This window comes from Carassius gibelio, chromosome B15 (assembly GCF_023724105.1).
Source record: "Carassius gibelio isolate Cgi1373 ecotype wild population from Czech Republic chromosome B15, carGib1.2-hapl.c, whole genome shotgun sequence".
In the NCBI taxonomy this organism is placed as follows: domain Eukaryota; kingdom Metazoa; phylum Chordata; class Actinopteri; order Cypriniformes; family Cyprinidae; genus Carassius; species Carassius gibelio.
In genome coordinates this window covers 22,877,219-22,905,148 of record NC_068410.1, presented here as the reverse complement: position 1 = coordinate 22,905,148, position 27,930 = coordinate 22,877,219, and the positions used below count along the sequence as shown (strand labels likewise).

General features: G+C 39.2%; 1 protein-coding gene across 6 annotated transcripts in view; it reads right to left on the bottom strand.

Annotated features, from left to right (window-relative positions):
* The window catches only part of dock10 (dedicator of cytokinesis 10), a 111,837-nt gene that overhangs the window by 3,919 nt on the left and 79,988 nt on the right, over positions 1–27,930 (bottom strand). For 3 of the 6 annotated variants that reach the window (XM_052577137.1, XM_052577136.1, XM_052577138.1), the window contains exons 12-50: positions 27,616–27,861; positions 27,405–27,527; positions 25,690–25,772; positions 25,462–25,584; positions 24,939–25,018; positions 24,624–24,811; positions 24,103–24,168; positions 23,920–24,012; positions 23,694–23,817; positions 23,422–23,543; positions 20,338–20,421; positions 20,156–20,248; positions 19,891–20,009; positions 19,723–19,792; positions 19,521–19,634; positions 19,365–19,436; positions 18,265–18,411; positions 17,994–18,077; positions 17,546–17,642; positions 17,415–17,447; positions 16,899–17,077; positions 16,688–16,804; positions 16,447–16,564; positions 15,497–15,618; positions 15,271–15,385; positions 15,084–15,150; positions 14,933–14,980; positions 13,490–13,591; positions 11,590–11,702; positions 11,328–11,443; positions 10,340–10,477; positions 8,570–8,752; positions 7,173–7,283; positions 6,466–6,681; positions 5,705–5,762; positions 5,096–5,194; positions 3,589–3,695; positions 3,393–3,515; positions 3,207–3,320 (exon numbers count right to left, since the gene is read on the bottom strand). In XM_052577137.1, coding sequence (XP_052433097.1) covers positions 3,207–3,320; positions 3,393–3,515; positions 3,589–3,695; positions 5,096–5,194; positions 5,705–5,762; positions 6,466–6,681; positions 7,173–7,283; positions 8,570–8,752; positions 10,340–10,477; positions 11,328–11,443; positions 11,590–11,702; positions 13,490–13,591; positions 14,933–14,980; positions 15,084–15,150; positions 15,271–15,385; positions 15,497–15,618; positions 16,447–16,564; positions 16,688–16,804; positions 16,899–17,077; positions 17,415–17,447; positions 17,546–17,642; positions 17,994–18,077; positions 18,265–18,411; positions 19,365–19,436; positions 19,521–19,634; positions 19,723–19,792; positions 19,891–20,009; positions 20,156–20,248; positions 20,338–20,421; positions 23,422–23,543; positions 23,694–23,817; positions 23,920–24,012; positions 24,103–24,168; positions 24,624–24,811; positions 24,939–25,018; positions 25,462–25,584; positions 25,690–25,772; positions 27,405–27,527; positions 27,616–27,861 — 4,407 coding nt within the window. The remainder of the gene's footprint in view (positions 1–3,206; positions 3,321–3,392; positions 3,516–3,588; positions 3,696–5,095; positions 5,195–5,704; positions 5,763–6,465; positions 6,682–7,172; positions 7,284–8,569; positions 8,753–10,339; positions 10,478–11,327; positions 11,444–11,589; positions 11,703–13,489; positions 13,592–14,932; positions 14,981–15,083; positions 15,151–15,270; positions 15,386–15,496; positions 15,619–16,446; positions 16,565–16,687; positions 16,805–16,898; positions 17,078–17,414; positions 17,448–17,545; positions 17,643–17,993; positions 18,078–18,264; positions 18,412–19,364; positions 19,437–19,520; positions 19,635–19,722; positions 19,793–19,890; positions 20,010–20,155; positions 20,249–20,337; positions 20,422–23,421; positions 23,544–23,693; positions 23,818–23,919; positions 24,013–24,102; positions 24,169–24,623; positions 24,812–24,938; positions 25,019–25,461; positions 25,585–25,689; positions 25,773–27,404; positions 27,528–27,615; positions 27,862–27,930) is intronic. The other 3 variants (XM_052577135.1, XM_052577139.1, XM_052577140.1) reach the window with 3 other exon arrangements.

Below are 27,930 nucleotides of genomic sequence, written 5' to 3'. Positions count from 1 at the left end.
TTTATATTTTATACAATGGTATATAATAAATAAATATATGTAAATGTTATGTCCGTTTTTGACACACTATTACCAGTATGGACTGATCTGCTGTATTTCACCAATTACTTCTAAACTTTTCATGTACATGTTAAATGGCTTTAAATACATATATCAAGAGCATGCTCACAGATGAGAACAAAACAGTGTTGGATGACGTGGATTAGAGCCCTGCACGGGCCTCAAATATAGCCCCTTCTAAACTGTAAAGGGTTAGTTTTATTTGCGTGCACGCACAATATCAACAAAATGTTGTGCTTTTGTAAAATAAAGAAAACAAACACTTCTGCCGCCTGGGGTTTGAACAGGAGCACTTCACAATGATGAATTTAAACTCAGCGAATTGCTTCACAGACCTTATAAAGAATAAAAAATAAATATTGAAAGCTTTAAATCACTAGCATACTTTAAAAATAAATAATTCAAATCGTAAATAGAAAATCTTTCATTATGGAATCCGCGCATTTCTCTTTAAAGGCAGGTCCAATAAGGAGATGAGTAATTTTTTTTATCACAATAATTGATGGATATCTAAAATATAAAAATAAGGGAACGCCCAATTAAAATGTGTGTTTTATTTTATTATTCTGTACAATTAAAGAATAGAACACAAATTATAATGGCATATATACAGTAGGTAAAACTTTGTCCTATAATTGCATAGCTGCTTTTTCTCATTTTTTATGTTGCTCTGTTCTAAATACCTTAACAGGTAAAAGATTTTCTGAAATGCTATTTTTTTTTAATGATATGTGAATTACTTATTAGCCTCTTTTTTTTTAACCCATGTCATGAATTTGTCGTATTTCCATTTTGCCAACCAATTAATTGTTGTAGGCTAACCCGATTTCATTTCTCACCCAATTTTCAAGTGCGTATAGCACAATTTTCTGCTTCTATTTGCCAGTATATTTCGATGCAGAATTTTATATTGGCATGCAAAAGAAATGGCTGATTAAGTTGAGAAATACGGGATGCACACAGGCCTATGATAACTGCTGAAATGTTTGAAGAGGTCAGTCTGAGCGCTCGTGGTACTCAAAGCCGTACACCTGCAGGCGCCACGGACTCGGACGGTTGTTGTGCTATAAACACCTTAAACATCAACCATTCATGTGTCAGCACCTAATCCACAACTTTTATATGAAAAGCATTTTAGGGGGCTCCCTGGCTTTTGGGGTCTGACGGCAGTCGCCTACCTTTGCCTAATGGGTAAGTCCGCCCCTGCCTGAAGGATTCAGCATTTCTGAACGAATCAGGCAAGTCAAAAATTCATCCATTCATCCATTCTAAACTGCATACTCGTATACCACTCTTACTACTTTAGCATATCTTTATATGGTAGAAATAGTAAGAGTAGTATCTACAGTAGTTCACAAATCAGCAAATCACTCACTTTATTCCTGAATCAATCAACCGTTTGAACTAACTGGTTGAATGAGTGAATCAATGACTCACTCTTTAAGACAGTGACTTGTCGCCACCTCCTTGTAGCTTTTGGTTTCATATTTAAAGTTTAATTTCATAGTTATATATTCTGTATATTTTATATGAATCTTCTAACATTATTAATGCAATTGTATCTGTGGTGTAAATGCATTCATGGCATCTCCGGGCTGCATTAAACAGTGTGTGCAAACACATATAAATGTATGTATTTATGAAGTGCCAACATGGATTATATTGATACTAATTTCATTTGACTGGTGCATATAGTGTCTTATTATTTAATAAATATATGAATTTACATGCATACATCTAATACAATTAGAAAATGTGCCTTTGTAAAGGTTCAAAAAGTTGAAAAATATAATCCCTTAATGGGAAAGTTTTTATTTTTTGCTGGTATTTTTGTCACTGGTTTAGGATTTTTTTCCTGAATCCTGCAGAGTACAGAAATGGCCATCCTAATGTTAGATGAATAAATACAAGAATAAAGTACAGTTAACGGTAAAACTTTAAGAATTTACTCTGTTTACGCTACAAACCAGTGTGTTTATGAATAACAGCATATTCAATCTACAAATAACCGCACATTATGTTAAAAATAAGGTGGATATAACAGCTTTAGCTGAGGCCCAGTTGTTAACAAGCAACTGTTAAAAACACAGCAATGTTTGACAAAGCACAATGAACTCAGCTTCTGTAATGAAGGTTAACCGTTTAACATTTAGATGTCTGTGTCTGAAACTCAACTTCATTTACCTGGAATACCTCACAATGCACACACACAGTATTAACGCTCAGGATTAGATCTGCAGAGGAGAACGATCACGTCCAGGAGAAACATTACACAGACCATGTGTGACGTGTGTGTGTCACACATATTAATAGCGTGTAGGGAGAGATTAGGAGAGTTAAGAGTGAGAGCAGAACAACGTAAACTAAACTTACCACTGCCTGATAGATACACAGCACACAGGAGAGAACAGAAGAGTGTTTAAACACACCGAGAGTACGACAGGTAATATCTGCTTGCCTTTGTGAACTCATACAAGCCATGCTCATCTGAGTTCCTGCATGCTTGATACTCCACACTCATTTCTATCTGTTTACTGAGTTCGTTTTTTTCATTTGTGACCCTTGAGCACAAAACCAGTCACAAGCGTCCATTTTTGGAAATTGAGATGTATGCATCAGCTGAAAAGCTTGATGTATGTTTTTTTTTTTTTTTAGGATATGACTATATTTGGCTGATATACAACTATTTGTAAATAAAAAAATTCTAAATATTGAGTTGTCCAAATGAATTCTTAGCAATGCATATTACTAATCAAAAATTAAGATATATTTATGATAGAAAATTTACAAAATATCTTCATGGAACATGATCTTTACTTGATATCCTAATGATTTTTGGCATAAAAGAAAAATCTATAATTCGACCCATACGATGTGTTGTTGTCTATTGCTACAAATACACCCCAGAGACTCAAGACTGCTTTTGTGCTCCAGGGTCACATCACATATGACAATTTTAAACTCTTTTAAGGTTTAAGTCCCATTCACAAATCAAGACTTAGTTCTCACACCAAAACTTGTTGCAAATTAAGTCCACCGACAAAAACGGAAATAAATCAGCTAATGCCAGCATGTGATCAGTGCAGATTTCATCAGATCTCTGCCGTTTCCTTTTCACGTCTCCTAAAGTATGAAGAGTGTCTCACCTGTCCGTAGAAAGCCACGCGGTAGTAGCGTCCGAACAGGCGTTTCTCCGAGTTCACCACCTCCGTCACCTTCTGGTACGAGCGATGGATGTCGTAGTACAGCTCTGATAACCGCTGCAGGACACACAGATACAGTTCACACACACGTCCTGCTGTTTTCCCATCACTGCTAATCAGTGGACGTACCTTGAAGTCCCGTCTCTTCTCGAAGACAGCTATGACAGGTTTGTTGATGTCTGCGATGAGCTCGTATCTCTCAGACTTCCAGAGGTAGTCCACACACATCTCCAGCTGCTCCACCAGTGTGTCCTGCAGGAGAGAGAGAGAGAGCTCAGCACATTACACACACTCGCCGCTCTGAGATGTGAGGGGGGTCCTGTACCTCTGTGTACGGGGTGTCCTGAGTGCCGGCGTCCTCCTTCATCGCTCCCTCCTCTCTCACATTAGGAGAGATGTTCATGAAGGCGGCCCAGCCCATGCTGAATGAAGCTGCGGGGTCACACACACACAAACACTCATTCATCCATCTGTTTAGTCATACATTAGGAAACCGCACAATAATTTAGTTTCATACGATCACTGGTTCTGTTCATTGTAAGCAGACACTGTTTGTGTTGTGATACTCTGACAGTGTGTGGCACGTTACAGGGACATCTGTGTCTTCAAGCAGAAAACACAGGTAGTGCTTCCCCTTCATTCACATTCACATTGTTATTTTCACAGGATGACAAGTACCTCGCACAAGCCAAAATTCAGGAAGACCTCTTTTTTAAAACAAACCTCATTAAAACATTAGCTTTCTAAGATAAACAAGACAATTCCAAGAGTTCAATTAATGAGTAAAAAAAGGGGGAAAAAAGTGTATGAATACTATTTGGCAATATTTACATTCATACAACAAAAATGTAATTCTTAAAGGAACAGTTCACCCAAAAATGAACATTTTGTGAAAATGTACTCACGCTCAGGTAATCCAAGATTAGGATGAGATTGTTTTTTCATCAGGTTTGGAGAAATGTAGCACTGCATCAGTGTCTCATCAATGGATGCTCTTCAGTGAATGGGTGCCGTCAGATCATCAAAAGCCACACACGTTTGTTTAGAGCTGTTTTGGACTGTTTAGGCTTGTAAACGCTGCTTGATCTGAGCAGATTTCTCTCCTGATTCAGACCAGAACACTGTTTCACTGGAGGAAGTGTTATTCTGGATTATAGACTCTATGTATTTGAGTTAAAATCATCTTAATGCTGGATGTGTTTCATCTTGTGTCTTCTCCAGATGTTCACTGCTGGACTGGAGTGCTGTGGATTATTGGGATGTTTTTATCAGACTCTCATTCTGACGGCACCCATTCACTCCAATGCTACATTTCTCCAAATCTGAGGAAGAACTCATCTACATCTTGGATAGCCTGATGTTTTTTTTTTTTTTAGTTATCATTTACCTAATTGTCATTTTTCATTTAATAAGGGTGTTTGTTTTATACTGTTTAAACAGGATGAATCTGACAAACTTCGGTTTATGCTATGCCTTCTCTGGAAAGCAGATTTATACTGTACCGTGCAAAAGCTTACAGACAGTGTACACTGACTTAACTTAAGTTTTGGACAATCCCAAGTATGTAACTAAACATTTTAGGGCATCTGTTCTTTGCTAAATTAGCTTTTGGTTCACTTACTGTGGCACTATTTTCTGTAAAGCTCCCAGGAAACGATAAGCTCTGTGAAAAGCGCTACACAAACAAAACTGCCATGACATGTAGGGATAATATAAACTAATCCGCTTGAGAAGTAGCTCTGTAATAATAATATCTCAGTGTTTAGATTAGACAGAAAGACAGACTGGGACCCCTGATGGGGTGAAGAACACTCAGGCGCAGGTGCACTCACTTTCTCCATCTCGGGGAGTTAGTAAGGGGCTAGAGTTAATAACACAGGCTCCCTCTGTGCTCACACTTGAGATCCGACCCTTCTCAGACTTCCAGTAACCTGTGATTGCAGAGGGGCATCAGGTTTAACACAGGTTTACTCACAAGCCAGGGCTGAGCAGTATGACATTCATAAAAGTAAAAATAGCTATATTAACATTATGTTCAGTTAGCCATACTGTAATGAGATTTTGTTCATACTGCTCAGCCCATTTCATAGTTCTTCCGAAGGCAAGCGCTCCAGCCATGCATCTATACTGTACACTCATGCATCTACTGTACACCAGCCAGCCACATTATGAGCTGGAATGCATCTAATGACACAAGGCCACAAAAACTCACAGTATAAGGAATAAAGCAAGTGGCAGGAAGGAGCTAGGAGCATTTTTCATTATGAGGTGCAGCACTGAAAAAAACAACAACAACTGAGCAGCAATGGTCAAACGGCATGTCCAACGAAAGCTCGGCAGGAAGGATATTTATGCGATGTTTGCAACAAAACTAAACAAAACTATAGCATTGATATAAGCAGGCATAACTGAAAAACTGATGGCCACAAGTAGCTGCTCACCTCTCCTCCGCAGAGACTCGGCTATAAGTGCTGAGATGTGGATATAGCACATGGCCGCCTGGGGACCACAAGGAAAAGAGTTTTCAAAATGTCATTCTTAATGAAAAAAGAACAAAATCTAATCTGAGTTTCTGCATGAATGAACCTTTAAAGAAATGAATTGCATCATCAATGGATGTTCTGCAGTGAATGCAGCAAAAAGTGCATCTCCTTGATCTGTGCAGATTTCTCTCCTGATTCAGACCAGAACACTTTTTCACTGGAGGAAGTGTTATTCTGGATTATAGACTCTATGTGTTTGAGTTAAAATCATCTTAATGCTGGATGTGTTTCAGGTTTTGTCTTCTCCAGATGTTCACTGATGGACTGCTGTGGATTATTGTGATGTTTTTATCAGACTCTCATTCTGACGGCACCCATTCACTGCAGAGCATCCATTGATGACACACTGATGCAATGCTACATTTCTCAAAATCTGACAGAGGAACAAAATCATTCTGATCTTAGTACATTTAAAAAAAAAAAATCAGTTTAAACTTTTCCTTTAAGGAATATTTCCACCAAAAATTGTAATTCTATTATTAAATTATTCAACCTGTCATTTTTTTATTTGTTTTGCAGAATGCTAGGCACCAACAGTCATTCATCACATATATTATACTGTGACTAAAGCTATCTTCTTCTAGCATCTGGTTTTGTGTTGCACAAGCTCCATCATGCATGCAAGCAGCTAAAGATCCGCTGGATGAAGTCCTCCTGACCTCAGACAGGTCTCCGTTTCTGACGTGGATCTTGGCCATGCTCTCCAGCCAGGTGCGTCTGAGCTCAGGTGTGCTGGCGTAGGAGTTAGCGAGGCTGTACTGCAGGTCCACCAACATCTCCGGGTCCTTCTCGTGCTCTTTCATTTGGGAGGTGGCCATCAGGACGGTGCGTATCCTCTTGGTCAGGTCCTTCACCTCAGCCGGGAACGTGGTGTTCTGGAACAAAACAAAAGATCTGCTGTTTAACATTAGGTTTCTGGGCTGTTCTTGTCTGTAAATCTGGTTCTCCGAAATGGCTTGCAAATCAAATGAGTTAAAACTATCACTTTGTTTGCAATTATATTTGATGGCACAGAAGTTACACACTATAGGTTTAACCCTTATTGTCTGACTTTGCAAAAAAACATAGAATAACTACTTCCGCCCCAAAATGTAAATTTTTTGCAATTTGATTTTGGATTTGCTCCCTACCTTGTTCCATTAAAAACATCATTTATGGATTAATTTTGGCAGTGTTCAATCAAAAACTAAGGTGCATAAGCTCATATCAGTGAGGCCTATGATCAAAAAATAAATAGATCAATAAAAATACTGAAATTGCAAGCAATTTTTAAATGGCGAGTAATTATTATTAGTTTTTTAAATGCTAAATTAAGTAAATGATTTACAGCTCAAAGGTTAAAGTGTTGTCTTTGCTAAACCCTCACTTTGAGCGGCGTGTCTCCATTGGCGAAGTTGTTGATGATGGCCAGAGACTGCTGGAAGCGTGAACCACCGATACCTGCATCCGCGATCAGCTGACTTACAGATTTAATCACCTGCAGGAGAACAAGACAAGAATACAGATCAGTTCCTCACATTCAGTCCCCAGACCAGACAGAAAAAGCATATTGTCATTTATCTTGAATACAAGACTGAACACACACCTGCACATAAGGCACAGAGATCTTTCTTCTGATGGTCCACGCTAGAGATTCTACTAACTAGAAGTAATTTGTAACTCCATGTCATCGAGCAGTTTTCCACTTACAGCAAGTTTGTAAGTAAATGTTAACTTATTCTACACTTAGGCCCAATCCCAATTCTACCCCTTAGCCCTTCCCCTTTCCCGTACCCCTCCGTTCCGGTGTCGATTCTCTGTTGGTCGGAGGGGAAGGGGTAAGGAGAAGGGCCAGACAGCCCTTCAAACGAAGATTTTTTGGGACCACACTTCAAACAAAGGGGTATGAATTATCTCAGCAACATGGCTGCTACAGCGAACAAAAAGACACATAAATGTAAGCTTTTTTGGCAAAAATAAAGATTTTAATGAAAATAATCATTTGTTTTATGTTACATTCAATTGTGAGTTCATATTAACAGTCATGTCAAAATCGCTAATATTTGCTAACGTCATATCGTTACAGACTGCATGAATGATCAGGGTGATAACCGCTGTAGACATGGATGGGGGTTAATCCCCCCAATAATTAGAAATCACTAAACCATTTTCTCAAATATAGAGAGAGAGAGAAAGAGAGAGAAATGTTTGTATTCGCGTCTGTGCGTTTATCTTTTTATAGTGAGTTTATTTAAAAACAGTGATTGTATCCTCTCGTCGCTGTTAAATATAATGTAGCGATTCAGTATTTAAACTGTATTTAGCCTAATAAAAGTCATGGGGCAGCGTTGACAAGTTTATTTTCTCCTGATTCTGTGAGCTCCGCGATTTCCGATATATGTGTGTGTGTCAGTAAGCAGCTCATTAATACAGAACGATAATTAGCGGCTCTAATGCACACCAGTATATGTGTGTATTGTAAGAGCTAGATGACGAATGATGGCGTGTGACGTCATGGTAGTGGTGTGTCCCAATCCTTAGGGGAATATTTTCTTCCCTAACCCTTGACACTCTGTTTCAAGGGACAAGGGGAAGGGGTTTTGTTCAGAGACCATTTCCCTATAGCTATTTCACAAATACGCCAGCAAGTGGCGAAAAAGGGTGTTTTTATGTGTTTTATGTGTTATCTCTTAAGTTACTCATAGTCAGTAAATGTTTAGATATGGAAAACAAAGCATAACCCAAATGCAGACACCCACTGGCACAGAGTAAGTGAAGTCTGACCTGCAAGTGTGAGCGGACGATGCATTTGCCCTTGGTGAACTCAAAGTTCCTCCTCATGAGGTAGTAGAGCAGCGCAGAGGCTTCGGTCTGAGTGGAGCTGGAGCGATGGTTACAGCACTTCAGGATCTCGTAACACAGACTGCCACACAGATCCGCTGTTCCCTGGAAAAACGTGGACGGGAACTGAAGAGGAAGAGCATGAGAGTCAGAGATCTGCAGAGTTCAGTGTTGATGCTCCTTAATGAACCCTCATTATGTTTCTATTTATTTATGCATTAGGATAAAAAAAGTATGTCAGTTATTTTTGGTGTGGTGACTTAATTCCAGTGGACAACCAGCACTGGAAAGCACGGAGTACAGACGGCAGAGCACCGAGCACCCGCGCACCTCACCTGAACACGTGTTCAATTGCCTTCAATAAATTCACCCTCCGGGGCCTTTATTGAGTTCCCCTTGTCGTGTGATTCTTCACCCCGTTACATTATATATATATATATAGGAGTCAGAGGAAACTAAATTTTGCTTTTAAACTATATGGTTAATCAAAATCTTAATCAAAAATCTTAAAGTGGGTGAATTCCATTTTTTCACTAAAAGGGCCAGTTGTTCCATATAAAAGCAAACGTACAGTATGGGATTTTTGGCCACCAGGGGTCACTCAATCAAAATAATAACATAAGACGTACTTTGATGACGCTGGGAAAGAGCGTAGGCTCATGGGAGTTGTTGTTCATTGGATCACGCGCTCTGTCGCTCGCTATTATTCTTCACTCATTCTAACTTAGTATTTTGACAATCACGTCTTTTCGAACGGAGAGATATATGAATTATGAGACCCCTATCAAATCAATATTCCATCTAGCTAGTAGTAATATATGTTAAAAAACACGGTCGCCTTTCGTTAATAATTATAATTACGTTTATACTATGATATCGAACAAGATAGAGAACTGCATTTGAAGCTACTTTATCCAGCTAGATATAGAACAAATTTAGATGTAATGCGTTTTACACAAGACATCATCGTTTCACAAAATATATGGATAGATAAAGTTAGCTGAATGGATGCATACCTGTTTATCAGAATGCAAGCGAGTTCGGCATCTCTCTGTAGTTTCAGCTTGTCATGAAGCTCTCTCTATCTTGGAAATGCAACTCCAATATTTCCCCGTGTCTTGTTGCTTCTCTTGTCCCAAAACCATCTCGGGTCATTTATTTCACCCGTGCGTTTGTGCTTCACAGAACGTGCAGGCAAAGCATAATCATGATCCATAACTAAGTTATTGATTGAGGTTTAAATACAAATATAAACAATATAAATATAAAATATAATAGTCTCGATAAAGGCTACTACTTTTTCTTCTTCGTCTCATCTTTGCTTCTGTTCACCTTTGTATTTGGCGGTTCCGCAGGAAGTTAGATAAACTAGAGGGGTCAAAGTTTATATGACGTCATAGACGGGCGACAAAACGCAAATAAAGAAACGTGCCGTGTCTTCGAATTAAACTATAATTTTCTCCGGATTTGAAAGTTCGTGGAAACTGTCGGGATGATGTAAGTACACAACTAAAAAATATATATAACATAGATATAGTGATTTCTGCTATTTCTAAAGCAGAAAAATTAGATATTGCGCCTTTAAAGAAACGCCCTCACAAAGTAATTGTCGGAGTGATCAGAGATGTTCTACTTTATCATCTGAATTCACCCAATCACTTTTTGCACCCGCCAATGTTGGGAAGAAGAAAGTATTTGGAGAAAGCGTGACACCTTGTTAATGAAGAGGCGCAGGGTGGTGAAGACGTGTCTGAGGGTGCTGGTGGACTGGTTGATCTGGAAGAACAGCAGGTACGTGTCAAACACTTTCTTCATCAGAGAGTTCTGCCCGTCCTCGTGCTGCAACCGTTTCTACAGAAGAAGAGAAGACGTCTTGAAGAAGATGCACCATGTGTCCATCAGATGGCCAGATAACCTCCTTACATTCAGAATCAACTGAACAGTCAGACTCATTATGAATATTGCAGTGATAATTGATTGATATCTAAATTGTTCATGTTGGCATGTGTAGTGTGACATGATCCTGCATTATTTCTCAAAAACAGTAAGCAGTGAAGCATTTACTATTATTATAATCACTAGTATATTAAATACTTTTGTCCATCCAAAGTGCAGTCATTATGAATATTATTATAATTATTATAAGATATATAAGATATAAGATTTTATTTTTTTCAGTTCAAACAGAGAAAACTGCTTTGTACTCATGATAGAAATAATAATAACTGAAATAATAGAAGAAATAATAATCTCTGAAAATGTTTGATTTAAAAAAAGATTGGGTCCCACTTTATATTACTACTATGTACTTAAAAAAATAAGTAAAATGTACTTATTGTGTTCATATTGTATTGTAAAGCACCTTTGCTGGGGGGTTGGAGGTATGGGTAAGTTTAAGGGTGGGTTAAGGTGTAAAGTATGGGTCAACAGTGTAATTATAAATGTAATTATAGAAATTAAATACAGATGTAATTACATGTAGTAGTTTTTTAAATATAAGTACAATGTAAAAACATGTATGTACACAATAAGTACATTGTACTAAATCATTAATTAAAATATAAGTACATAGTAGTTAAGGCCACTTAATATAAAGTGGGTTCAGCACACTTCAAGTACAACTAAAGTATTTATTTAATTGAAAAACATTATTATCATGAGAGTGTATATTGAACACATCACAAAGCTGTGTCTATATTACCTTGTGATGATGTACAAACAGATCCAGAACGTCTAACACGGTCAGAGCTACTTCGGTAGAAAGATTGGCTTCAATATCTGTAGGACTGACGCTTTCTCCTTCAGACGCATTTCCATCTAACACACACACACACACACACACAAACACACACACACACACACACAAACACACACACACACAGTTACGATACATGTGCTTTTGCTCCGTCCAGTGATTGTAATTTTGCCGTATGTATCACAGGTCTTCACAGGCGGGTGAGTACCTGTTGTCTCCATCATGTGCAGTAGTTTGGGGTTGGCGAGGGCGTTCTTCCCCCTGATGATGGGCATGGTCTGTGAGCGGGCGTGTCTGTGCCCGTCCTGAGCAGAGAGCATCCTGGGAACAGCAGCAATAACATAATCCTCAGATGTCATGATGATAGCAGAGAAAATGATTCAATTCTCTTTTTCTCTACTTTCTTGCTTGGAACTGCTGGAAATTATTATAGTGTTTGCAGAAAGTCAACCGTTGTTTTGAAAATGTGTCTCTTAACCTGTGAATGTGCAGTAGGTTTGAACTAAAAAGTATCCTAAAAAGCTTTTAATTTTCTCTGTTTCAAAAGAGACATGTAACAGGGTTTCTGCAGGCTTTCTGAAGGTAAATGTAAAGCTTTTTACAAAATATATAGAACACTTTATGTAAATATGTTTCTACTGTAAATGTTTTGTATTGGCAACACTTCAAGGTTTGAAATACAACTTGCAATAATTTGATATAAAAAGAGCTCTGCTCCCTAACACTAGAAAATGAAAACAGTTTTCTGGTCACATTACACTTAATTAATTAATGCACTTGATCAATCAATATTTTTGTCTTGTTTTCAGTGCAAAGGTCTTAATATTCTTAAAATTAAGATTAGCACATTTAAGATATGTCTTGTTTTATGAGAAAATTCGTCTACACACTATTTCCCTGTTTAATACTGTAAAGCTGCTTTGACACAATCTGCATTGTAAAAACTGCTATATAAACAATGGTGACTTGAATTTTAGGCAAAAAATCACTTCACATTTCTTCAGAAAACAAGACTTTACATCTTCAGTTTGAATCTCGGTTAAATGTAGATCTTGATTGAAAGGTATAGTTCACCCGGAGATTTAATTTCTGTCATTAATTACTCACCCTCATGTCATTCCTTAAGACCTTCATTCATCTTCACAAGTTAAGATACTTTTGATGAAATCTGGGACATCAGGGGTTAAACCCTAATTTTAACCTTAATGTTTTCTTTGCATTCAAAAAGTATGAGGGTGAGTAATAAATGACAAAATTTTCATTTTTGGGAGAACTATCCTTTTACGGATGTTTGTACTGGAAAACAAGACAAAAATACCAAGGAAGATTTATTTTTTGCAGTGCATGTCATATTTAATGATTTTATGAAAGAATGAATGAAGATCTTTATAATATCTGCAGAAAGCCTGTATAAACTACATCAGGAGGTGAATGAGACGGGTTTACTGGACACAGACCAAAATGGTTCCCACACTATGGATGTGACATGATGATATTTACACAGGACGCTCCCACTTTATACAAAGTGTCTTTAAGCACTAACACAAACTGCACTCACTCTATGTCATGTTTTGTGTGAACTTACATTTTAAAAATATCTGCATGCAGTACATTTCTGTAGTTATTACACTGTTATTACACTGTCGATCTGGATTTCTACCCATTGTAACCTTCCTCAACAGCAGCAAAGGTGAACACAATAAGTACACTGTGCCAGAAAATTAACGTGTTACACAAGCACAGTTAAAGACACCTGATATAAAGCGGGATGAATGTTTAATGCATGTGTGAGTGTGTTTAAGAACGTTATATTCAGGGTTATAATTCATTTAGCTGAGAAATGCATTCATTGCAATACTTAATTCTATGCATTGCACACTTTGTGTTTCACTTTTAGAAATAAAGCTTCCAAAAGGGTTTTGCCGATTTGGGTCAATGTGAACATTTTAATATTCTCAAGAAGCGTTTTCCACTACGCAGACCCTGAAATGGAAAGGTTGGACTGATGTTAAGGGTTCTTCATGGGAACACAGATGCCAGTCCAGAAGCTTTATTTTTAGGAGTGTAAGTGGTTTTGGGAGCTCTGTGTGGACCTGTTAGGTGTTTACCATTGGGGTAGGAGCCCTGAAGACTGGCAGGACACGTTAGACCCCTTCAGGGTGCCATTGTTCTGTGTGGCCTGAGCCAGCTTAACGGCGGCCGCTAGCTTCCTGCGCACACAACGAGCCAATTACAGCAGGGTTAACGCCAACCTTCATCCTCACAGCCAGCACAGACAGGAAAATGAAAGCCAAGCTTCTAGAGCAGCGTTTAAGAGCAGGACAAGTCAGGTTTGTCTGTTAGATGCTGGTGCTGTCAACTTAAGAGACTGCTGTGAGGATGTGAAGTTATGTGTGGAAGCCAGACAGAGGACAAGATGAACGAGGGAACAGAGAGCGTGATGAGGGAGAGATGGAAGATTAAACACACATCAGAATACAAACACAACATATGAAGTGGGAACAAAACTGCCGTTCATTTATGGCTGCTACTCATTATAAAGTATTGGTAAGCAAGAGTTCCTCTAGTTTTAGTTCGTGCTAAGAAAAAGCCTGTGCTAGATATTTCAGACACCATTCAGTCTTTATACCAGACCTGTTCAACACACAGAAAGCAGTTACATCGTGAACTTGCTATGGACCAAATTAGCTTTCAAAGAAAGGTTTTATAAAGTTTTGAAACATCTGCAAATCATTTGTTTCCAACCATTGTTTTGGAGCGTTTGACTCAAACTCATGTGATTTCAGTAAACAAGGCACTGTAATGTCAGAAGTGCTTTCGATTTTTCATTTTAGTTTATTTCATTGGTTGATCTCTGTGAAGCCATGAACCAGTTTTTTACCTGATCTCAGATCCGTTTCACATTTTAAAATGACACGTTTGTGTAATAAAAAGGAACAGTTGTGTCTCTCTCCAGAAAGCAAACAAATGAAGCCTTGCAAATTAAGTGAGTAACGCGTGTTATCCAGACACTTCATATTTGATGGTGTTTGATGATTTGTTAATTGCATTCCATACATTTCACTTTCAATAAAACATTTGCAGTTGGTTTGTAAAAGGTGTTTTTATCCATGTTTTGGTCGCAACTGATTCAAGGTTTTGAAAAAGGACTGTGATTCAAGCAAGTTATATCCACTTTGCTTCAGCCACAAGGTACAATTTCTGTTGTATTACTTGGTATTAGCTTGCAGGATAAAAGTTCGCATTTATTTGACATATACTGCCAAAGCAGGAATGATCTATCATTTTCAGGCTTGATTTATTGAACTCAAATTACACATAATACATTAGAATCGTGTTCTCTGTGATATGTTTATTTCAAAAAGCGCTGGAATTCAATGGAAACGTGGTTTTGTGTATTCTCTAATTCTCCATCATTCATTCTCTCACTCCTTCTTACAAGCACATATACAATCAGAAGAGAAGAGAAGCGAAGAGAAGAGAAGAGAAGAGAAGAGAAGAGAAGAGAAGAGAAGAGAAGAGAAGAGAAGAGAAGAGAAGAGAGATCTTACCTGGCAATGTGACGCTTTCCAAGGAACCGGAAGTGTTGGAGACAGAGTCTGTTTAAAACAGAAGTAAGCAAAATAATGAAAACCCGCTAGGAGTTGATTCCTTGTTTCTTCTTCATTCCTCAGTATGGTGTTTATGAACAGAGTCACTCACTCCAGGATGTTGAAGAAGTCGCTGATCTCCTGGTGGATGGCTCGATGCCAGTATGAAACCAGCACCTCTGCAACACCAGAGCAGATCATCCTCACAACAGAGCATTGTGTTACAGCTCGCTACCGTATGAGATGTGGATGTGTGCAATAGACATGTTCCTTCAAGGTTCAGTCATTTAAAGTCTCACCCTCTGAAATGCTCTTCATGATGTGCAGGAAACACATGAGCAGACTTCTGGTCTCCGCTTGGTCCAGTTTGTCAAAGCGTGCACCGAACCCAATGAGAGACTGCGGCCTGGCAAACTGAACACAGTCATCACAATCAGTCTCTGGTTATATGAGACAAACCAGTCTTTCTTTCTGAGCGTCTGTTTTTGTTCTGTCAGTCAGTCCTAATGTCATGTGCTTGCTCACCTTTTCACATCCATCCATCTTCTCACTATTGCGGTCGCTGTTGCTGGGGTTCGACTCGATGCTGATGAGGGAACCTCTGGAGTCTGCATGGTTAGCGGTTGATACAGCCAATGAAGAAAAGGCTGGGGGAAAGAAAATTAATATATGTGACCCTGGAGCACAAGCAGTCTGAAGTCTCTGGGGTGTATTTGTAGCAATAGACAACAACACATTGTAGGGGTCAAAATGATTCTTCTTTTATGCCAAAAATCATTAGGATATTAAGTAAAGATCATGTTCCTTGAAGATATGTTCCTACCGTAAATATATATAAACTTTAATTTTAAAGATTTGAACAACTTTAAAGATGATTTTCTCAATATTTAGATTTTTTTGCTCCCTCAGATTCCAGATTTTCTAATAGTTGTATCTCAGACAAATATTGTCCTCCGAACAAACCACACATCAATGGAAAACTTACCCTGATGGCAAGAAACCACTGAATCAATTAAAAATAGTTGATTTGTCAATGTTAATGACATTGAATTTAAATCACTTTTGCTATTAACTGCAATTATTGTCCAAAAACAAAAAAAAAAAATGCTGGAATTTCAACAAACCATCATTATGGTGATCAGTGTTTGCTTTTAGTTAATTCTCTTTCAGAGATGTTTTAAATTCATCTGCTCTCTTGCAATCTGAGTATTTATTCAGCTTTCAGAATAATGTAGACTTCCAAGTTTCAAAACAATTGACCCTTATAACCGTTATTGTGGTCCACCTATGTCTTAGGAGCTTTTGTTGTGAGATGTTTCCTTCTGTAAAATGACAGTTTATGATGAACAAACTCCAAACTCCCCCCCCCTCAAAAAAAAAAGACTATAAAGCACCATTAAAGCAGTCGTTGTGATATTATGACATACTAGCAGTCACTGAAACACATGCACACAGTCTAGAGAGCATCACTGTACCTGTGATGGAGTTGAGCACCTCCTTGGAGAAGGACGCATCCATCGAGTTCCCATGGCGTAAAACGTGGGTCACCTGACCTCCTAAACCCACCCCGACACAGAGGTCATCTCTAGAACCCTGAAAAGGAAATCTTATGACTTATTAGGCCTCAAGAACTGCTTTCGTTTTTTACTTTAGATGTGTACTGTTCCCTGACGTCCACTTCTAATGTTATCAAAAGTTGAGCTGACGGATGTGTACCTGGTCACTGGCCGTCAGACAGATTGGAAACAGATCTCGGAGGAAAAAGCGAGGCATGTTGTCAAGGATCAGACCATAAAGAGGCAGGTACAGAGAGGCTATCCGTGCCTGTTTCTCCTACACACACAACACGGTTCAAATCAGCTCACAGACGAACATGAATGGTGCACAACGACTGTATACTTCAAGTGTTCTCAGTCTCAAAGTTCACCTTTGTGGCATAGCGGGAGTCCAGTGAGTGTTTAGCCATGAGGTTCTTGAGGCAGGCCAGGGCCAGGTGTCTCAGGTCCTGCTCGTCTTGTAAAGCGAGCCCCAGCTCTCTCAACAACACTCCTGTGAGGAAATGTTTCCTGCAGAACTCCTCCGTCAGAATATACTCTGGAAAGTCCACTGAGAAATCAGACAGAGCGAGAAACCACGTAACCGACCGTTGCCCGTTCTTGACACGAGAACACGTTTGGATAAATGAGTCTTTTGGGAACTTCTCCTTGCGCGTCATTAAATTGTAAAGCACATCTTGATCATGATTATCCTTGGAGCACAAGTTAATTTATTCCTCGTGCTGTAAAACTGCTGAGAGACTAGTCGACTAAAGAGAAGAGCGGCTGCTACTCAATTATGATTTTGATTATCAACCAGACTAAAAAACAGCATTAAACTTCCTCAGAAAACTGTGCCACAACATTGAGGAATAAAATAAGTTGAGTAAAAAACACTTAATAGTTACCCAGAGCACTTTGGGTTTCCGGCGATGCCTTGTCTGACAGAGAGAAATGAGACAGACAGAATACATCAGGGGGTGTGGCCTACAGTATGCTAATTAATCAGGAAGTCATGTGATTGAGACACATCTCTGACCTGTGATTCGTGCAGACGGGACGGGAAGACTCAGAGGGACATAGTGCTCATAGTTACACACTTCCCTAATGAACTCAAACTTCAGCTCACACAGCGTCTGGAAGAACAACACACACACACACACACACACACACGCGGTGCAACACAGAGACAGTCAGTGAGCTAGACAAAACACACATAAATGATACATAAACCCATGTCAGCCATTACATAAGAAAAGATCTTTTAATGTGTAGTGTCTCTGTTTTAATGCTAAAGCCGTGATCACACTAGACTTTGAGCATGCATCTTCTCACAACCAACAGGATGTGATGTCACAATCTTGGGCTTGTGTTTCCACAAATCTGAAGGTTTGACATTTGCGTCATCAAGAGGTCATCAATCGATTCCTCTAGTAGTGTTCACACATGCTCACGTCCAGCGTTAACTTATTCAGAAATTCAGGTACCTTATTGTCACCGGCTGTGATCATGTTTGTGTAGTTGCTGATGAGTTTGAAGGTGAATCCTCGGTCCATGAATGTGAAGCACCGCTGAGGACGGGACATGCATTTATTGAATTAATCACTGAAACAAGTTTATAACATTATTATGAACAGGGAGACTATATTTAGGCTGTCCAATTTCAAATGCATCCACACACAAAATGTACTTCATTACGCACACATTTACAACATTTATAAGTCTTGATTATCTGAGTCGTCATGTGCTGTTCCTGACCTTCACAAAGACAGCTATGGCCATATTAGCGCTGCGTGTCTCCTCTGCCAGCTCTTTGTTCTTCCAGAAGATGTGATCGGACATGGACATGATCAGGGTCTCCAGTCGACTCTGGAAGGTGCCGGGAAACCGCTGCGGTCGAGGAAGCTGAGCAAACATGTGTCACGCATTTCTTATTAAAAGAACCGCGAGAAAGACACAGAAGCAGTTGCACTTGATGTTGATGAGACTGCAGAAAAACATCTTTTATTTATTCGGTTTTTATTCTGATTTGTTGGCTGTTTAAGGAAAACGGTAAAGATGATCACAGCTTGTGAACAGGGCAAATATTACGGGTTTAGCAGCTATAAATGAGATTCTTTGGAAAGCAAAGTCTGAGTATTTACAGTAATACAGAGTTAAGGACTGTATTGCGCATTTAAAGCAAACCCAGGTTCATTTGTAAACTCTTATCTAAATCACTAAAAAGCAAGAAGGTACTAATCTTGTATCTGGTGTAATTTTACATTTAACTTCATCTCAAAAGCTTATATAAAATCAAACCAAGAGTTGATCACATTTTAGTTTGTGATCCATTTCCAACTATTAGCTACAACTTTGCCTTACTAAACTCCTAATTACTGCTTATTAATAGATAAATAAGTTTATGTATAGAGTTTAAGGATTAAGGGATCTGAAACATGGCAATGCAGAACGAGGCATTAAGATGTGCTTAATAAGTACTAATATTCACTGTATTTGATGTCAAATCATTTTATATTTTCAAGTGTTTTAAATTCATTTTAAATAAGGTTGTTTTTTTAAATAATTTTCAAAGTTTTTAAATTGCTTGTTTTATTTTTGAAATTATTTTTCTTCATGATTATTACTTTCTTTTATGTAAAGCACTTTGAATTACCATTGTGTATGAAATGTGCTATAGAAATAAACTTGCCTTGGCTTGCCTAATAAACAGCCAGTAATATGCATACTCATAAACGAAGAAGAATTAGTCCTCAGACTTCATTATAAGTCATTATTTTAGACTGAGCGACTACTGTTAAAATCACACACACACACACACACACACATGAATCGATGTCTGCTGACTCAGTATTTACCGTAAGCTTATCTGAGTCCAGCAGATGCTGCGCCATCGACTTCACTATGATCTCCAGAAAGAACCAGGAGAACTGCAGAAAACCCAGCAGATGTCAGTCGACAGGCTTTAAACAGTCGGAGACTTCTGTGTGAGAGAGAGGTTGATGTGAGCTCACCTTGAGGATATTGCGTATGACCGACTGGTCGTTGCTCTTCAGGTCAGAGGTCATGCCCTTGGCCAGCTCTTCGTGAACCGTTCTGAAGCCACACGCTTCAGTCTTGAAGACAAACTGGTTAAACCAAAGAGAAACACAGACGTGTCCCACACACATGCCACATGTTTCCTCAAGAACAAAAACATGACTTTTTTTTGTGTACCTTTATGTAAGAGTGCAAATAGTGGGCCAGGTTCTCCTCGTGGCACTTAGCTAAGATGTGCACCAGGACCCTGATGGAAACAGGTTAAATGTGATGTAAAAGAGAGACTCAGATCTGCCATGTTGATTGAGTTGAGTGTGTTCAGAAGAGCGAGCGATGGGCCTGTACCTGCTGGTGCTGCTGGACACCTCGTCCGTGTCGTTCTGAGTGAGCACTTTAAAGAGCTGGTTGAAGATCACAGGAAGGAAGCGGATTATGACATGAATCCTCTCCATACTCAGGAGGCCCTGAGAGGACGAAAAAGAGCTACATCAGCTACATGTCTGTCTCTAGATAATATATGAATGAATGTGTATAAAATGGGTTGGATTTGTAGTTATAGCTCAGTTTTGATGCCCCAGACCTCACAGATTCAGGCCCTGGATGCACTCACTTTAAGGCAGTTGAGGAAGTTTGAGGTAGGAGCTTGAGAGAGGTCTGCCTCTCGTTTCTGGCACTGCTGGAAGAAGCGGTTTAGATGGGGGTCCTGCACACAAAAAACAGGGGAATTATGAAATCACAAAACATGAGCAAGATAACTGTACACTTTAATCTGAGACTGTGGCTCTTTTTAACCTGAGTATAAACTGTAGACAGCACCAAGGTGGACACTTTGAAGATGGGCTTGCCCCCATCGACCCACTTCACATCCGAGCCATTCTGCAAGATAAAAATGAAAAACAAACTATTGTAATATCTTGCATGTGATTTATCATTATTTGTCTTTGGGTCTCCTGTTTTAAAACATTTTAAGACTTTTTTTTACAGACTAAATTCTTATATAACATCAACATGTATTGTGTTACAGAAACACAGACTACTGTATGTCACAGTCTTAGACTTCCGTTCTCCTGTTCCCTTTGAGCTTTCCTTATTTGGTCATTTTCCTATTCTTGTTTAGTTAATTGATTACTCCTCACCTGTTTCTGTTCTTCTGATTACTTCCCTTGTCTTTATAAACCCGGTCTCTTTAGTTCATGTTTGTCGGTCCTTAAAGTATTAAAGTGTTGAGTAATATGTAAGGTTATGTATGTGTTTGTGCTTCACCCTTGTGATAATTAAAATCTGCTCCTTTTGGATTTTCATCACGCACTTGTTACACTTTAAGGGCCCTTTCACACCAAAAGTTACATTTAATAAGCCTCTGGCCGAAAGAAAGTGACTCTGCACCTCACTCCCAAAAAGGACAGCTGTCAGTGAACAAATGGGAAAACAAAGTAACTGATATTACTTATTTGCCAAAGTAACTCAGATATTTAATTGTAAATTTTAAAAGTACTGCATTACTTTTGTCACAAATCAACCCTCTCAGAGGGAACCATCACTAGAATACTGTTCTACGGACTTCATTTCCCCTCACCCCGTGATGAGTGAGACTGATCACCTGCACAGGTACAAATCATTATCTTGACTGTTTAATCAGTGCCTACCCTACCCTCTGTGTGAAGTCTTGTTTTGCTTCTGCTGACCCTTCTGAGTGTTAACCCCTTGTTTGATTACCTGTTGTCTATCTGGATTGTTTATACCTCTTTGACCTTGCTTGTGTATTGGTTTGATCTATTTTCTGTTTGCCGCCTGCCCCGACCCCTGCTTGGACTCAGGTTATGAATCGGTCTTACCTAATTACCCTTGAGTTGATTGAACTTTGCCTGTCTGAGTCGTACTGTTTGTTAATAAATCTGCACATGGATCCCAACGTCACTAAATCATCATTACAACTTTACTAATTACGTAACTCACGTTACTTGCAATGCATTACTGTTGACAGGTTTTAGGATGGATATAAATGTACATGACATTTATATGTCACCAACACACCAATTTGAAAAACTAATGGAATGCATAGTCGATATAAAAAATTGGATGACGAGTAATTTCTTACTGCTAAATTCAGAAAAAACAGAGGTGTTAATCATAGGACCTACAAACTCTACTTGTAATAACCTAGAACACTGTCTAAGACTTGATGGTTGCTCTGTCAATTCTTCGTCATCAGTTAGGAACCTAGGTGTGCTATTTGATCACAATCTTTCCTTAGAAAGCCACGTTTCTAGCATTTGTAAAACTGCATTTTTCCATCTCAAAAATATATCTAAATTACGGCCTATGCTCTCAATGTCAAATGCAGAAATGTTAATCCATGCATTTATGACTTCAAGGTTAGACTACTGTAATGCTTTATTGGGTGGTTGTTCTGCACGCTTGGTAAACAAACTACATCTAGTCCAAAATGCAGCAGCAAGAGTTCTTACTAGAACCAGGAAGTATGACCATATTAGCCCGGTCCTGTCATCGCTGCACTGGCTCCCTATCAAACATCGTATAGATTTTAAAATATTGCTTATTACTTATAAAGCCCTGAATGGTTTAGCACCTCAGTATTTGAATGAGCTCCTTTTACATTATACTCCTCTACGTCCGCTACGTTCTCAAAACTCAGGCAATTTGATAATACCTAGAATATCAAAATCAACTGCGGGCGGCAGATCCTTTTCCTATTTGGCGCCTAAACTCTGGAATAACCTACCTAACATTGTTCGGGAGGCAGACACACTCTTGCAGTTTAAATCTAGATTAAAGACCCATCTCTTTAACCTGGCTTACACATAACATACTAATATGCTTTTAATATCCAAATCCGTTAAAGGATTTTTAGGCTGCATTAATTAGGTAAACTGGAACCGGAAACACTTCACATAACACCCGATGTACTTTCTACATCATTAGAAGAATGGCATCTACGCTAATATTTGTCTGTTTCTCTCTTGTTCCGAGGTCACCGTGGCCACCAGATCCAGTCTGTTTCCAGATCAGAGGGTCACTGCAGTCGCCCGGATCCAGTACGTATCCAGACCAGATGGTGGATCAGCACCTAGAAAGGACCTCTACTGCCCTGAAAGACAGCGGAGACCAGGACAACTAGAGCCCCAGATACAGATCCCCTGTAAAGACCTTGTCTCAGAGGAGCACCAGGACAAGACCACAGGAAACAGATGATTCTTCTGCACAATCTGACTTTGCTGCAGCCTGGAATTGAACTACTGGTTTCGTCTGGTCAGAGGAGAACTGGCCCCCCAACTGAGCCTGGTTTCTCCAAAGGTTTTTTTCTCCATTCTGTCACCGATGGAGTTTCGGTTCCTTGCCGCTGTCGCCTCTGGATTGCTTAGTTGGGGTCACTTCATCTACAGCGATATCGTTGACTTGATTGCAAATTAAAACAGACACTATTTCAACTGAACAGAGATGACATAACTGAATTCAATGATGAACTGCCTTTAACTATCATTTTGCATTATTGAGACACTGTTTTCCAAATGAATGTTGTTCAGTGCTTTGGCGCAATGTATTTTGTTTAAAGCACTATATAAATAAAGGTGATTGATTGATTGATTGATGACATAAGTTTATTACAGTATTGGCTAGAAGACTTTTTTTTTTGCAATTTGCAATTTGCTATCACTCTATTAGAAATATGTTTTATGTAATTTAATGCCAAGGTTATATAACAAAAAGTATAGAGATATAAATGTACTTTTTTTTTTTGCTTCAGATTTATGATGTTAATAATCAGTCACTTCTACTGTATGTCTTCATCCTTATATTAAATCTCCGTCTTCATCATCATGCTTCATACATCATACTCTGGATTCCTGCACTCACTTTGGTGGATGAGGGCTCTTTAATGTGTAGATATCCACCAGGCAAATTGCATGAGACTGGAATACTGAAATCCTGAGAGGAAAGACGTCCATCCTTCAGAAGAGGCAGCCACGCATAGCCCACTGTAACATACACACACTATCAGAGCACTGTACAGCACAACACACACATACACACACTATCAGAGCACTGTACAGCACAACACACACATACACACACTATCAGAGCACTACACACACACACAGCAAAGGATAATGTGCATTTGCACACACCTGGAGTCTCAAGAGCCTCTTTCTTCTTAGAGCTGGTCTTGGCATTGATGTCACAGGTCACATGATAGAAGGAGAAGAGTATGTGGTGTTTCTCATGAAGATGTGTGGGCAGCTCAATCTTCACCTGATCAAGCATATCACAACAAACGGTAAAAGACCCATAACCTTCATCTTAATGTAAACCTACAACAGCTGATAAAGCACTTGAAAAGAACATTTTGCAAACCTCATCACAAAAGTCTGGGTTCTGTGAGTGATGCAGAACTGTGGAACAGGCAGTCGTGGTAAAAACTGGACCTCCTGGCTTTCCATAGATGCACTGTGGAAATGCATTCACAGCATTTATATTCACGAGTCAAATTTTAAAGCAGATGTGGATGGAAACTAATGGAAACTTGTGTTACGTTACCTTAAGTGGCTTGGCATGTTCTTCATCAGAGCTTCTGAACTCCACGTAAACGGCTATGTTTCGAGCCTAAGAACAGACACAGGATGACTGTACACTATAATACTGAGCACAATATAAACTGAGCACATCTCAAGCAACTTCAGCATGACCAGTCACTCCACAGCTGCCGGTCAGAAGTTAAAATTAGCTGCTTATTAAAAGTAAGATAGCTATTAAGTTTAGGTATGGAGTGGATTAAGGGATCTAAAATATGATCATGCAGAAGAAGGCATTAATATGTGTTTTATAGCCGATATGCTAGTAATATGTATGCTAATACACAACTAGATAATAGTGAGAACTGGTTCCTAAACTAAAGTGCTACTTATATTCTTCAGAAACAGAAAGTATTGTTTGTCTAATTTGGACAGCATTTGAAGCCCTCTGTTGGTCTGACATGGGCAAGTTCATGCAATTTCGATTCATTCAGATTTCACAGCATTTGTGAGTCTGAAGGTCCAGTGTGAATGTGTCTTCCTCACCTTCGCGAAGCTCTTCTGGCTGTCATACTTGAGGTGTTTGGGGTAGATGTAGATGTGATTCTTGTAGACTCTGTAAGGCTGGGTAAACTTAGAAGAGTCCTGCAGGAACTCGTCCACCTCCACCGTCGGAGCGTGAAGAGCGCAGTCCTCGAACGGCTTCAGAGCCACATACGAGGACGTCACACAGTCTGAGGAACATGTGCATGCATGATGATGAGTGTGTGCCACACAACAGCGCTTAAAACTCAACATTTATGAGTAAAATTGCATCAAATTGGCCTCAAATGTGAGGGTTGTGGTGTTAGTTGGACGTACTGGGACACTCCATGGGAACACAGTCCACGTTTATTTCAAGGTTTCCAGGGATGATCTGGAGTTTGCTGGCCTTCTCTGCCCTGTAAAAACACTTGATTTTACTGAGGTGATTTATGATGACGGGACATTTGTAACCCTGGAATCCAAAAGCAGTCTTAATAGATAACAATACATTGCATGCATCAAAATTATACATTTTTATTTAATGCCAAAAATCATTAGGATACGTAAAGATCATGTTCCATGAAGATATTTTGTAAATATCTAAGCATAAATACATCAAAACTCAATTTTTGATTAGTAATATGCATTGCTAAGGACTTCATTTAGATAACTTTAAAGATTATTTTCTGAATATTAAAATTATTTTGCACTCTCAGATTCCAGATTTTCAAATAGTTGTATCTCAGACAAATATTGTCCTCCGAACAAACCACACATCAGTGGAAAACAAGCTTTCAGATGATTTATACATCTCAGTTTAAAGGGTTCCAGGGTCACACATGTGTGATTTCGTCTGTACCTCCTGTACTCTGTGATGAGCTTGATGAGGTCTTCTGTGGAAATCTTGTTGCTCTCTTGTTTGAAGAGAGGAGAGAAGCGACTTTCCCTGTCCACTGTTCCCTGGTTGTCCTTAAATACTGACCTGGAATATACAGAAGGAAGAGATGCTTTAATAGTGCCAGAGCTTGTATTTGTTGAGCGTTTGATCCAGTATAGCTGAAGCACCAGAGATTTAGGATCCCCTTACCTTACAGACCAGGCGAAAGGCATGCGGTACTTTCCAAGTTTGCTACAGAACTGTTTATTGGATTTCAACATCTTTTGCACAGTCTGGATGGAACAAGCAGAGAAACTGGAGTTCAGTGTATTTGATTCGAGAAGGGACAACGCATTGCAGAATAAAGGTCAATTATGTGTAAAATAATGCTTTTTTTAAACCAAACATTAAGACGTTAGACTGCTCCCCAAAAAACACAATTAAGCCTGGAAATAAGTGGTCAACCAGCCTTTTAAAGGTTACTAAAACAGCTGGAGTTTGAGTTTGTTTTCTCTCCTCATGTGTTCATTGACCTAGTTTCCCCATTCTTCCCTTGATTATGTTGGTCAGTTCACCTGTGTCTGGTTAATTCAGCCTTTTTCCTCGTTTGCCCGTGTGTTTAAGTTCCTGTGTGTTCAGTTCTAGTTTGTCGGGTCTCGTCTATGGTATACGTGTGTCACCAGCCGGTGTCCTGACATTTATCCTACATGTCAGATTTTCCTACCAGGGTTTACTGCGCATGAGCACATCAGTATCGCTTCCTTTTTCTCATGCTAACAATGATTTTTAATGGATCTGCATTACTGTAAGGGTAGGTTTAGGGTTGGGGTACGTGTAGAAATTAATAAACCATAACTTTACAGATGCAGTTTTTGTTGTTGAATTGTACTACCCCCGGTTTATTGGGAGGTAAAACAGAGCAACGGCCTGTATGTGGATTAATTAAAGACTGTGTACCCACCATCTTCCTCTCCGTGAGTTTTCATTCGACAGTTACGTGAAAACTATTTTCTGATCATTTTATCTTTAACGTTTATTTTTTATTAAAAGTGTTTTCTCCCAACATTAAGAACATTCATTAAGTACAAATGTTTTCTCCTAAGGACATTTTTAAGTAAAAATAACGGTATGTGGACATTCAAAGAATATGGTTTCTCAACGTTTTATCCAATATTATATTAAGTGATAAGAACATTCCATAAACAGTACTTTAAGAACATTTAAGAACTTAGGGCCCTATTTTAACGATCTAAACACAAAAAGTGTAAAGCGCACGGCGCAGGTGCCCTCAGGGCGTGTCTAAATCCACTTTTGCTATTTTAACGACGGAAAAATGACGTAAATATTTATATATATTTAATTAGCCTACACAAATTCTTATGCATTGCATTGCAATCCTTTAATTTGTAATATTTGTCATGTTTGTGTGCTGCTGTGCGTCCCTGTGTTTAATAAGCAGCGTGTGCGCTCTTTAAATAACAAAGAAAAAACATTGCTCCTTAAAATAGCAATGCACCAGAAATGTGCCTGAAGACACCTCTTTTTTAGACCAGCACGCCCATGGGCGCACAAATGAGCGCAAATGCATTTGCTAATTAAACGACGTGGTGCTGGACGGGAAAATGCGAACGGTGTCGGACTGAAACTAGCAAACACACTTGTTCTGCGCCTTGCGATTTTTAAAAAACATTGGAGAACATTTCCTGTTAGCTAGGACTGCTGCAATTAGGGACCAACTCATATTAATGTCGATGCATTTAGAAAGCCATGCCGTTAACATTACTGTTGGTGTAATGGTCAGGTGTCCCAATACTTTTGTCCCTACAGTATATAAATATCTACACACAGATTACATGACCTGTATGCATTTAGCAGACACTTTTATTCAAAGCACTTTATGATGTAAATTCATTGAAATGACAAACCTTGCTGGAATCTGTGTTTTTGATGTAGGGTTCTGCACCGCTGGAAATATTTCCCGTCAACACTTTCTCCACCCGTGCCACCATCACGATGTCTGTGTGTGGGTTCGTGATGGAAAAAATCGCCTGCAGAATGATCAGCCACATACACACATGAACACAGATCCCTCCTCTGAAGATCCACCTCCGTATCAAAGGGCTCCTGCACTCTTACCTGTTTGGGGAAGCGCAGCCAGTTCTCCAGCTCCGGGCTCAGCTGGCAGTCCTCGCTCTTTTTCTCCACCGGTGAGCTCAGGCCATTTTCCTGCGGAGCACCATCCGAGCCGTGATCTCCTGCACTAGCAGAGCCACTGAGCATCTGCCGCACCACCTCGTGGTTTAGGTCCACATGGAAGTCAGCGGAAACCTTCCTGCCCTCACGGATGTCCAGCAGAGACACCGACACGAAGAAAGGCTCGATCTGAGGAGGGACAGCAGTCATTCAACATACATATGTGACCCTGGACCACAAGACCAATTATAAGGGTCA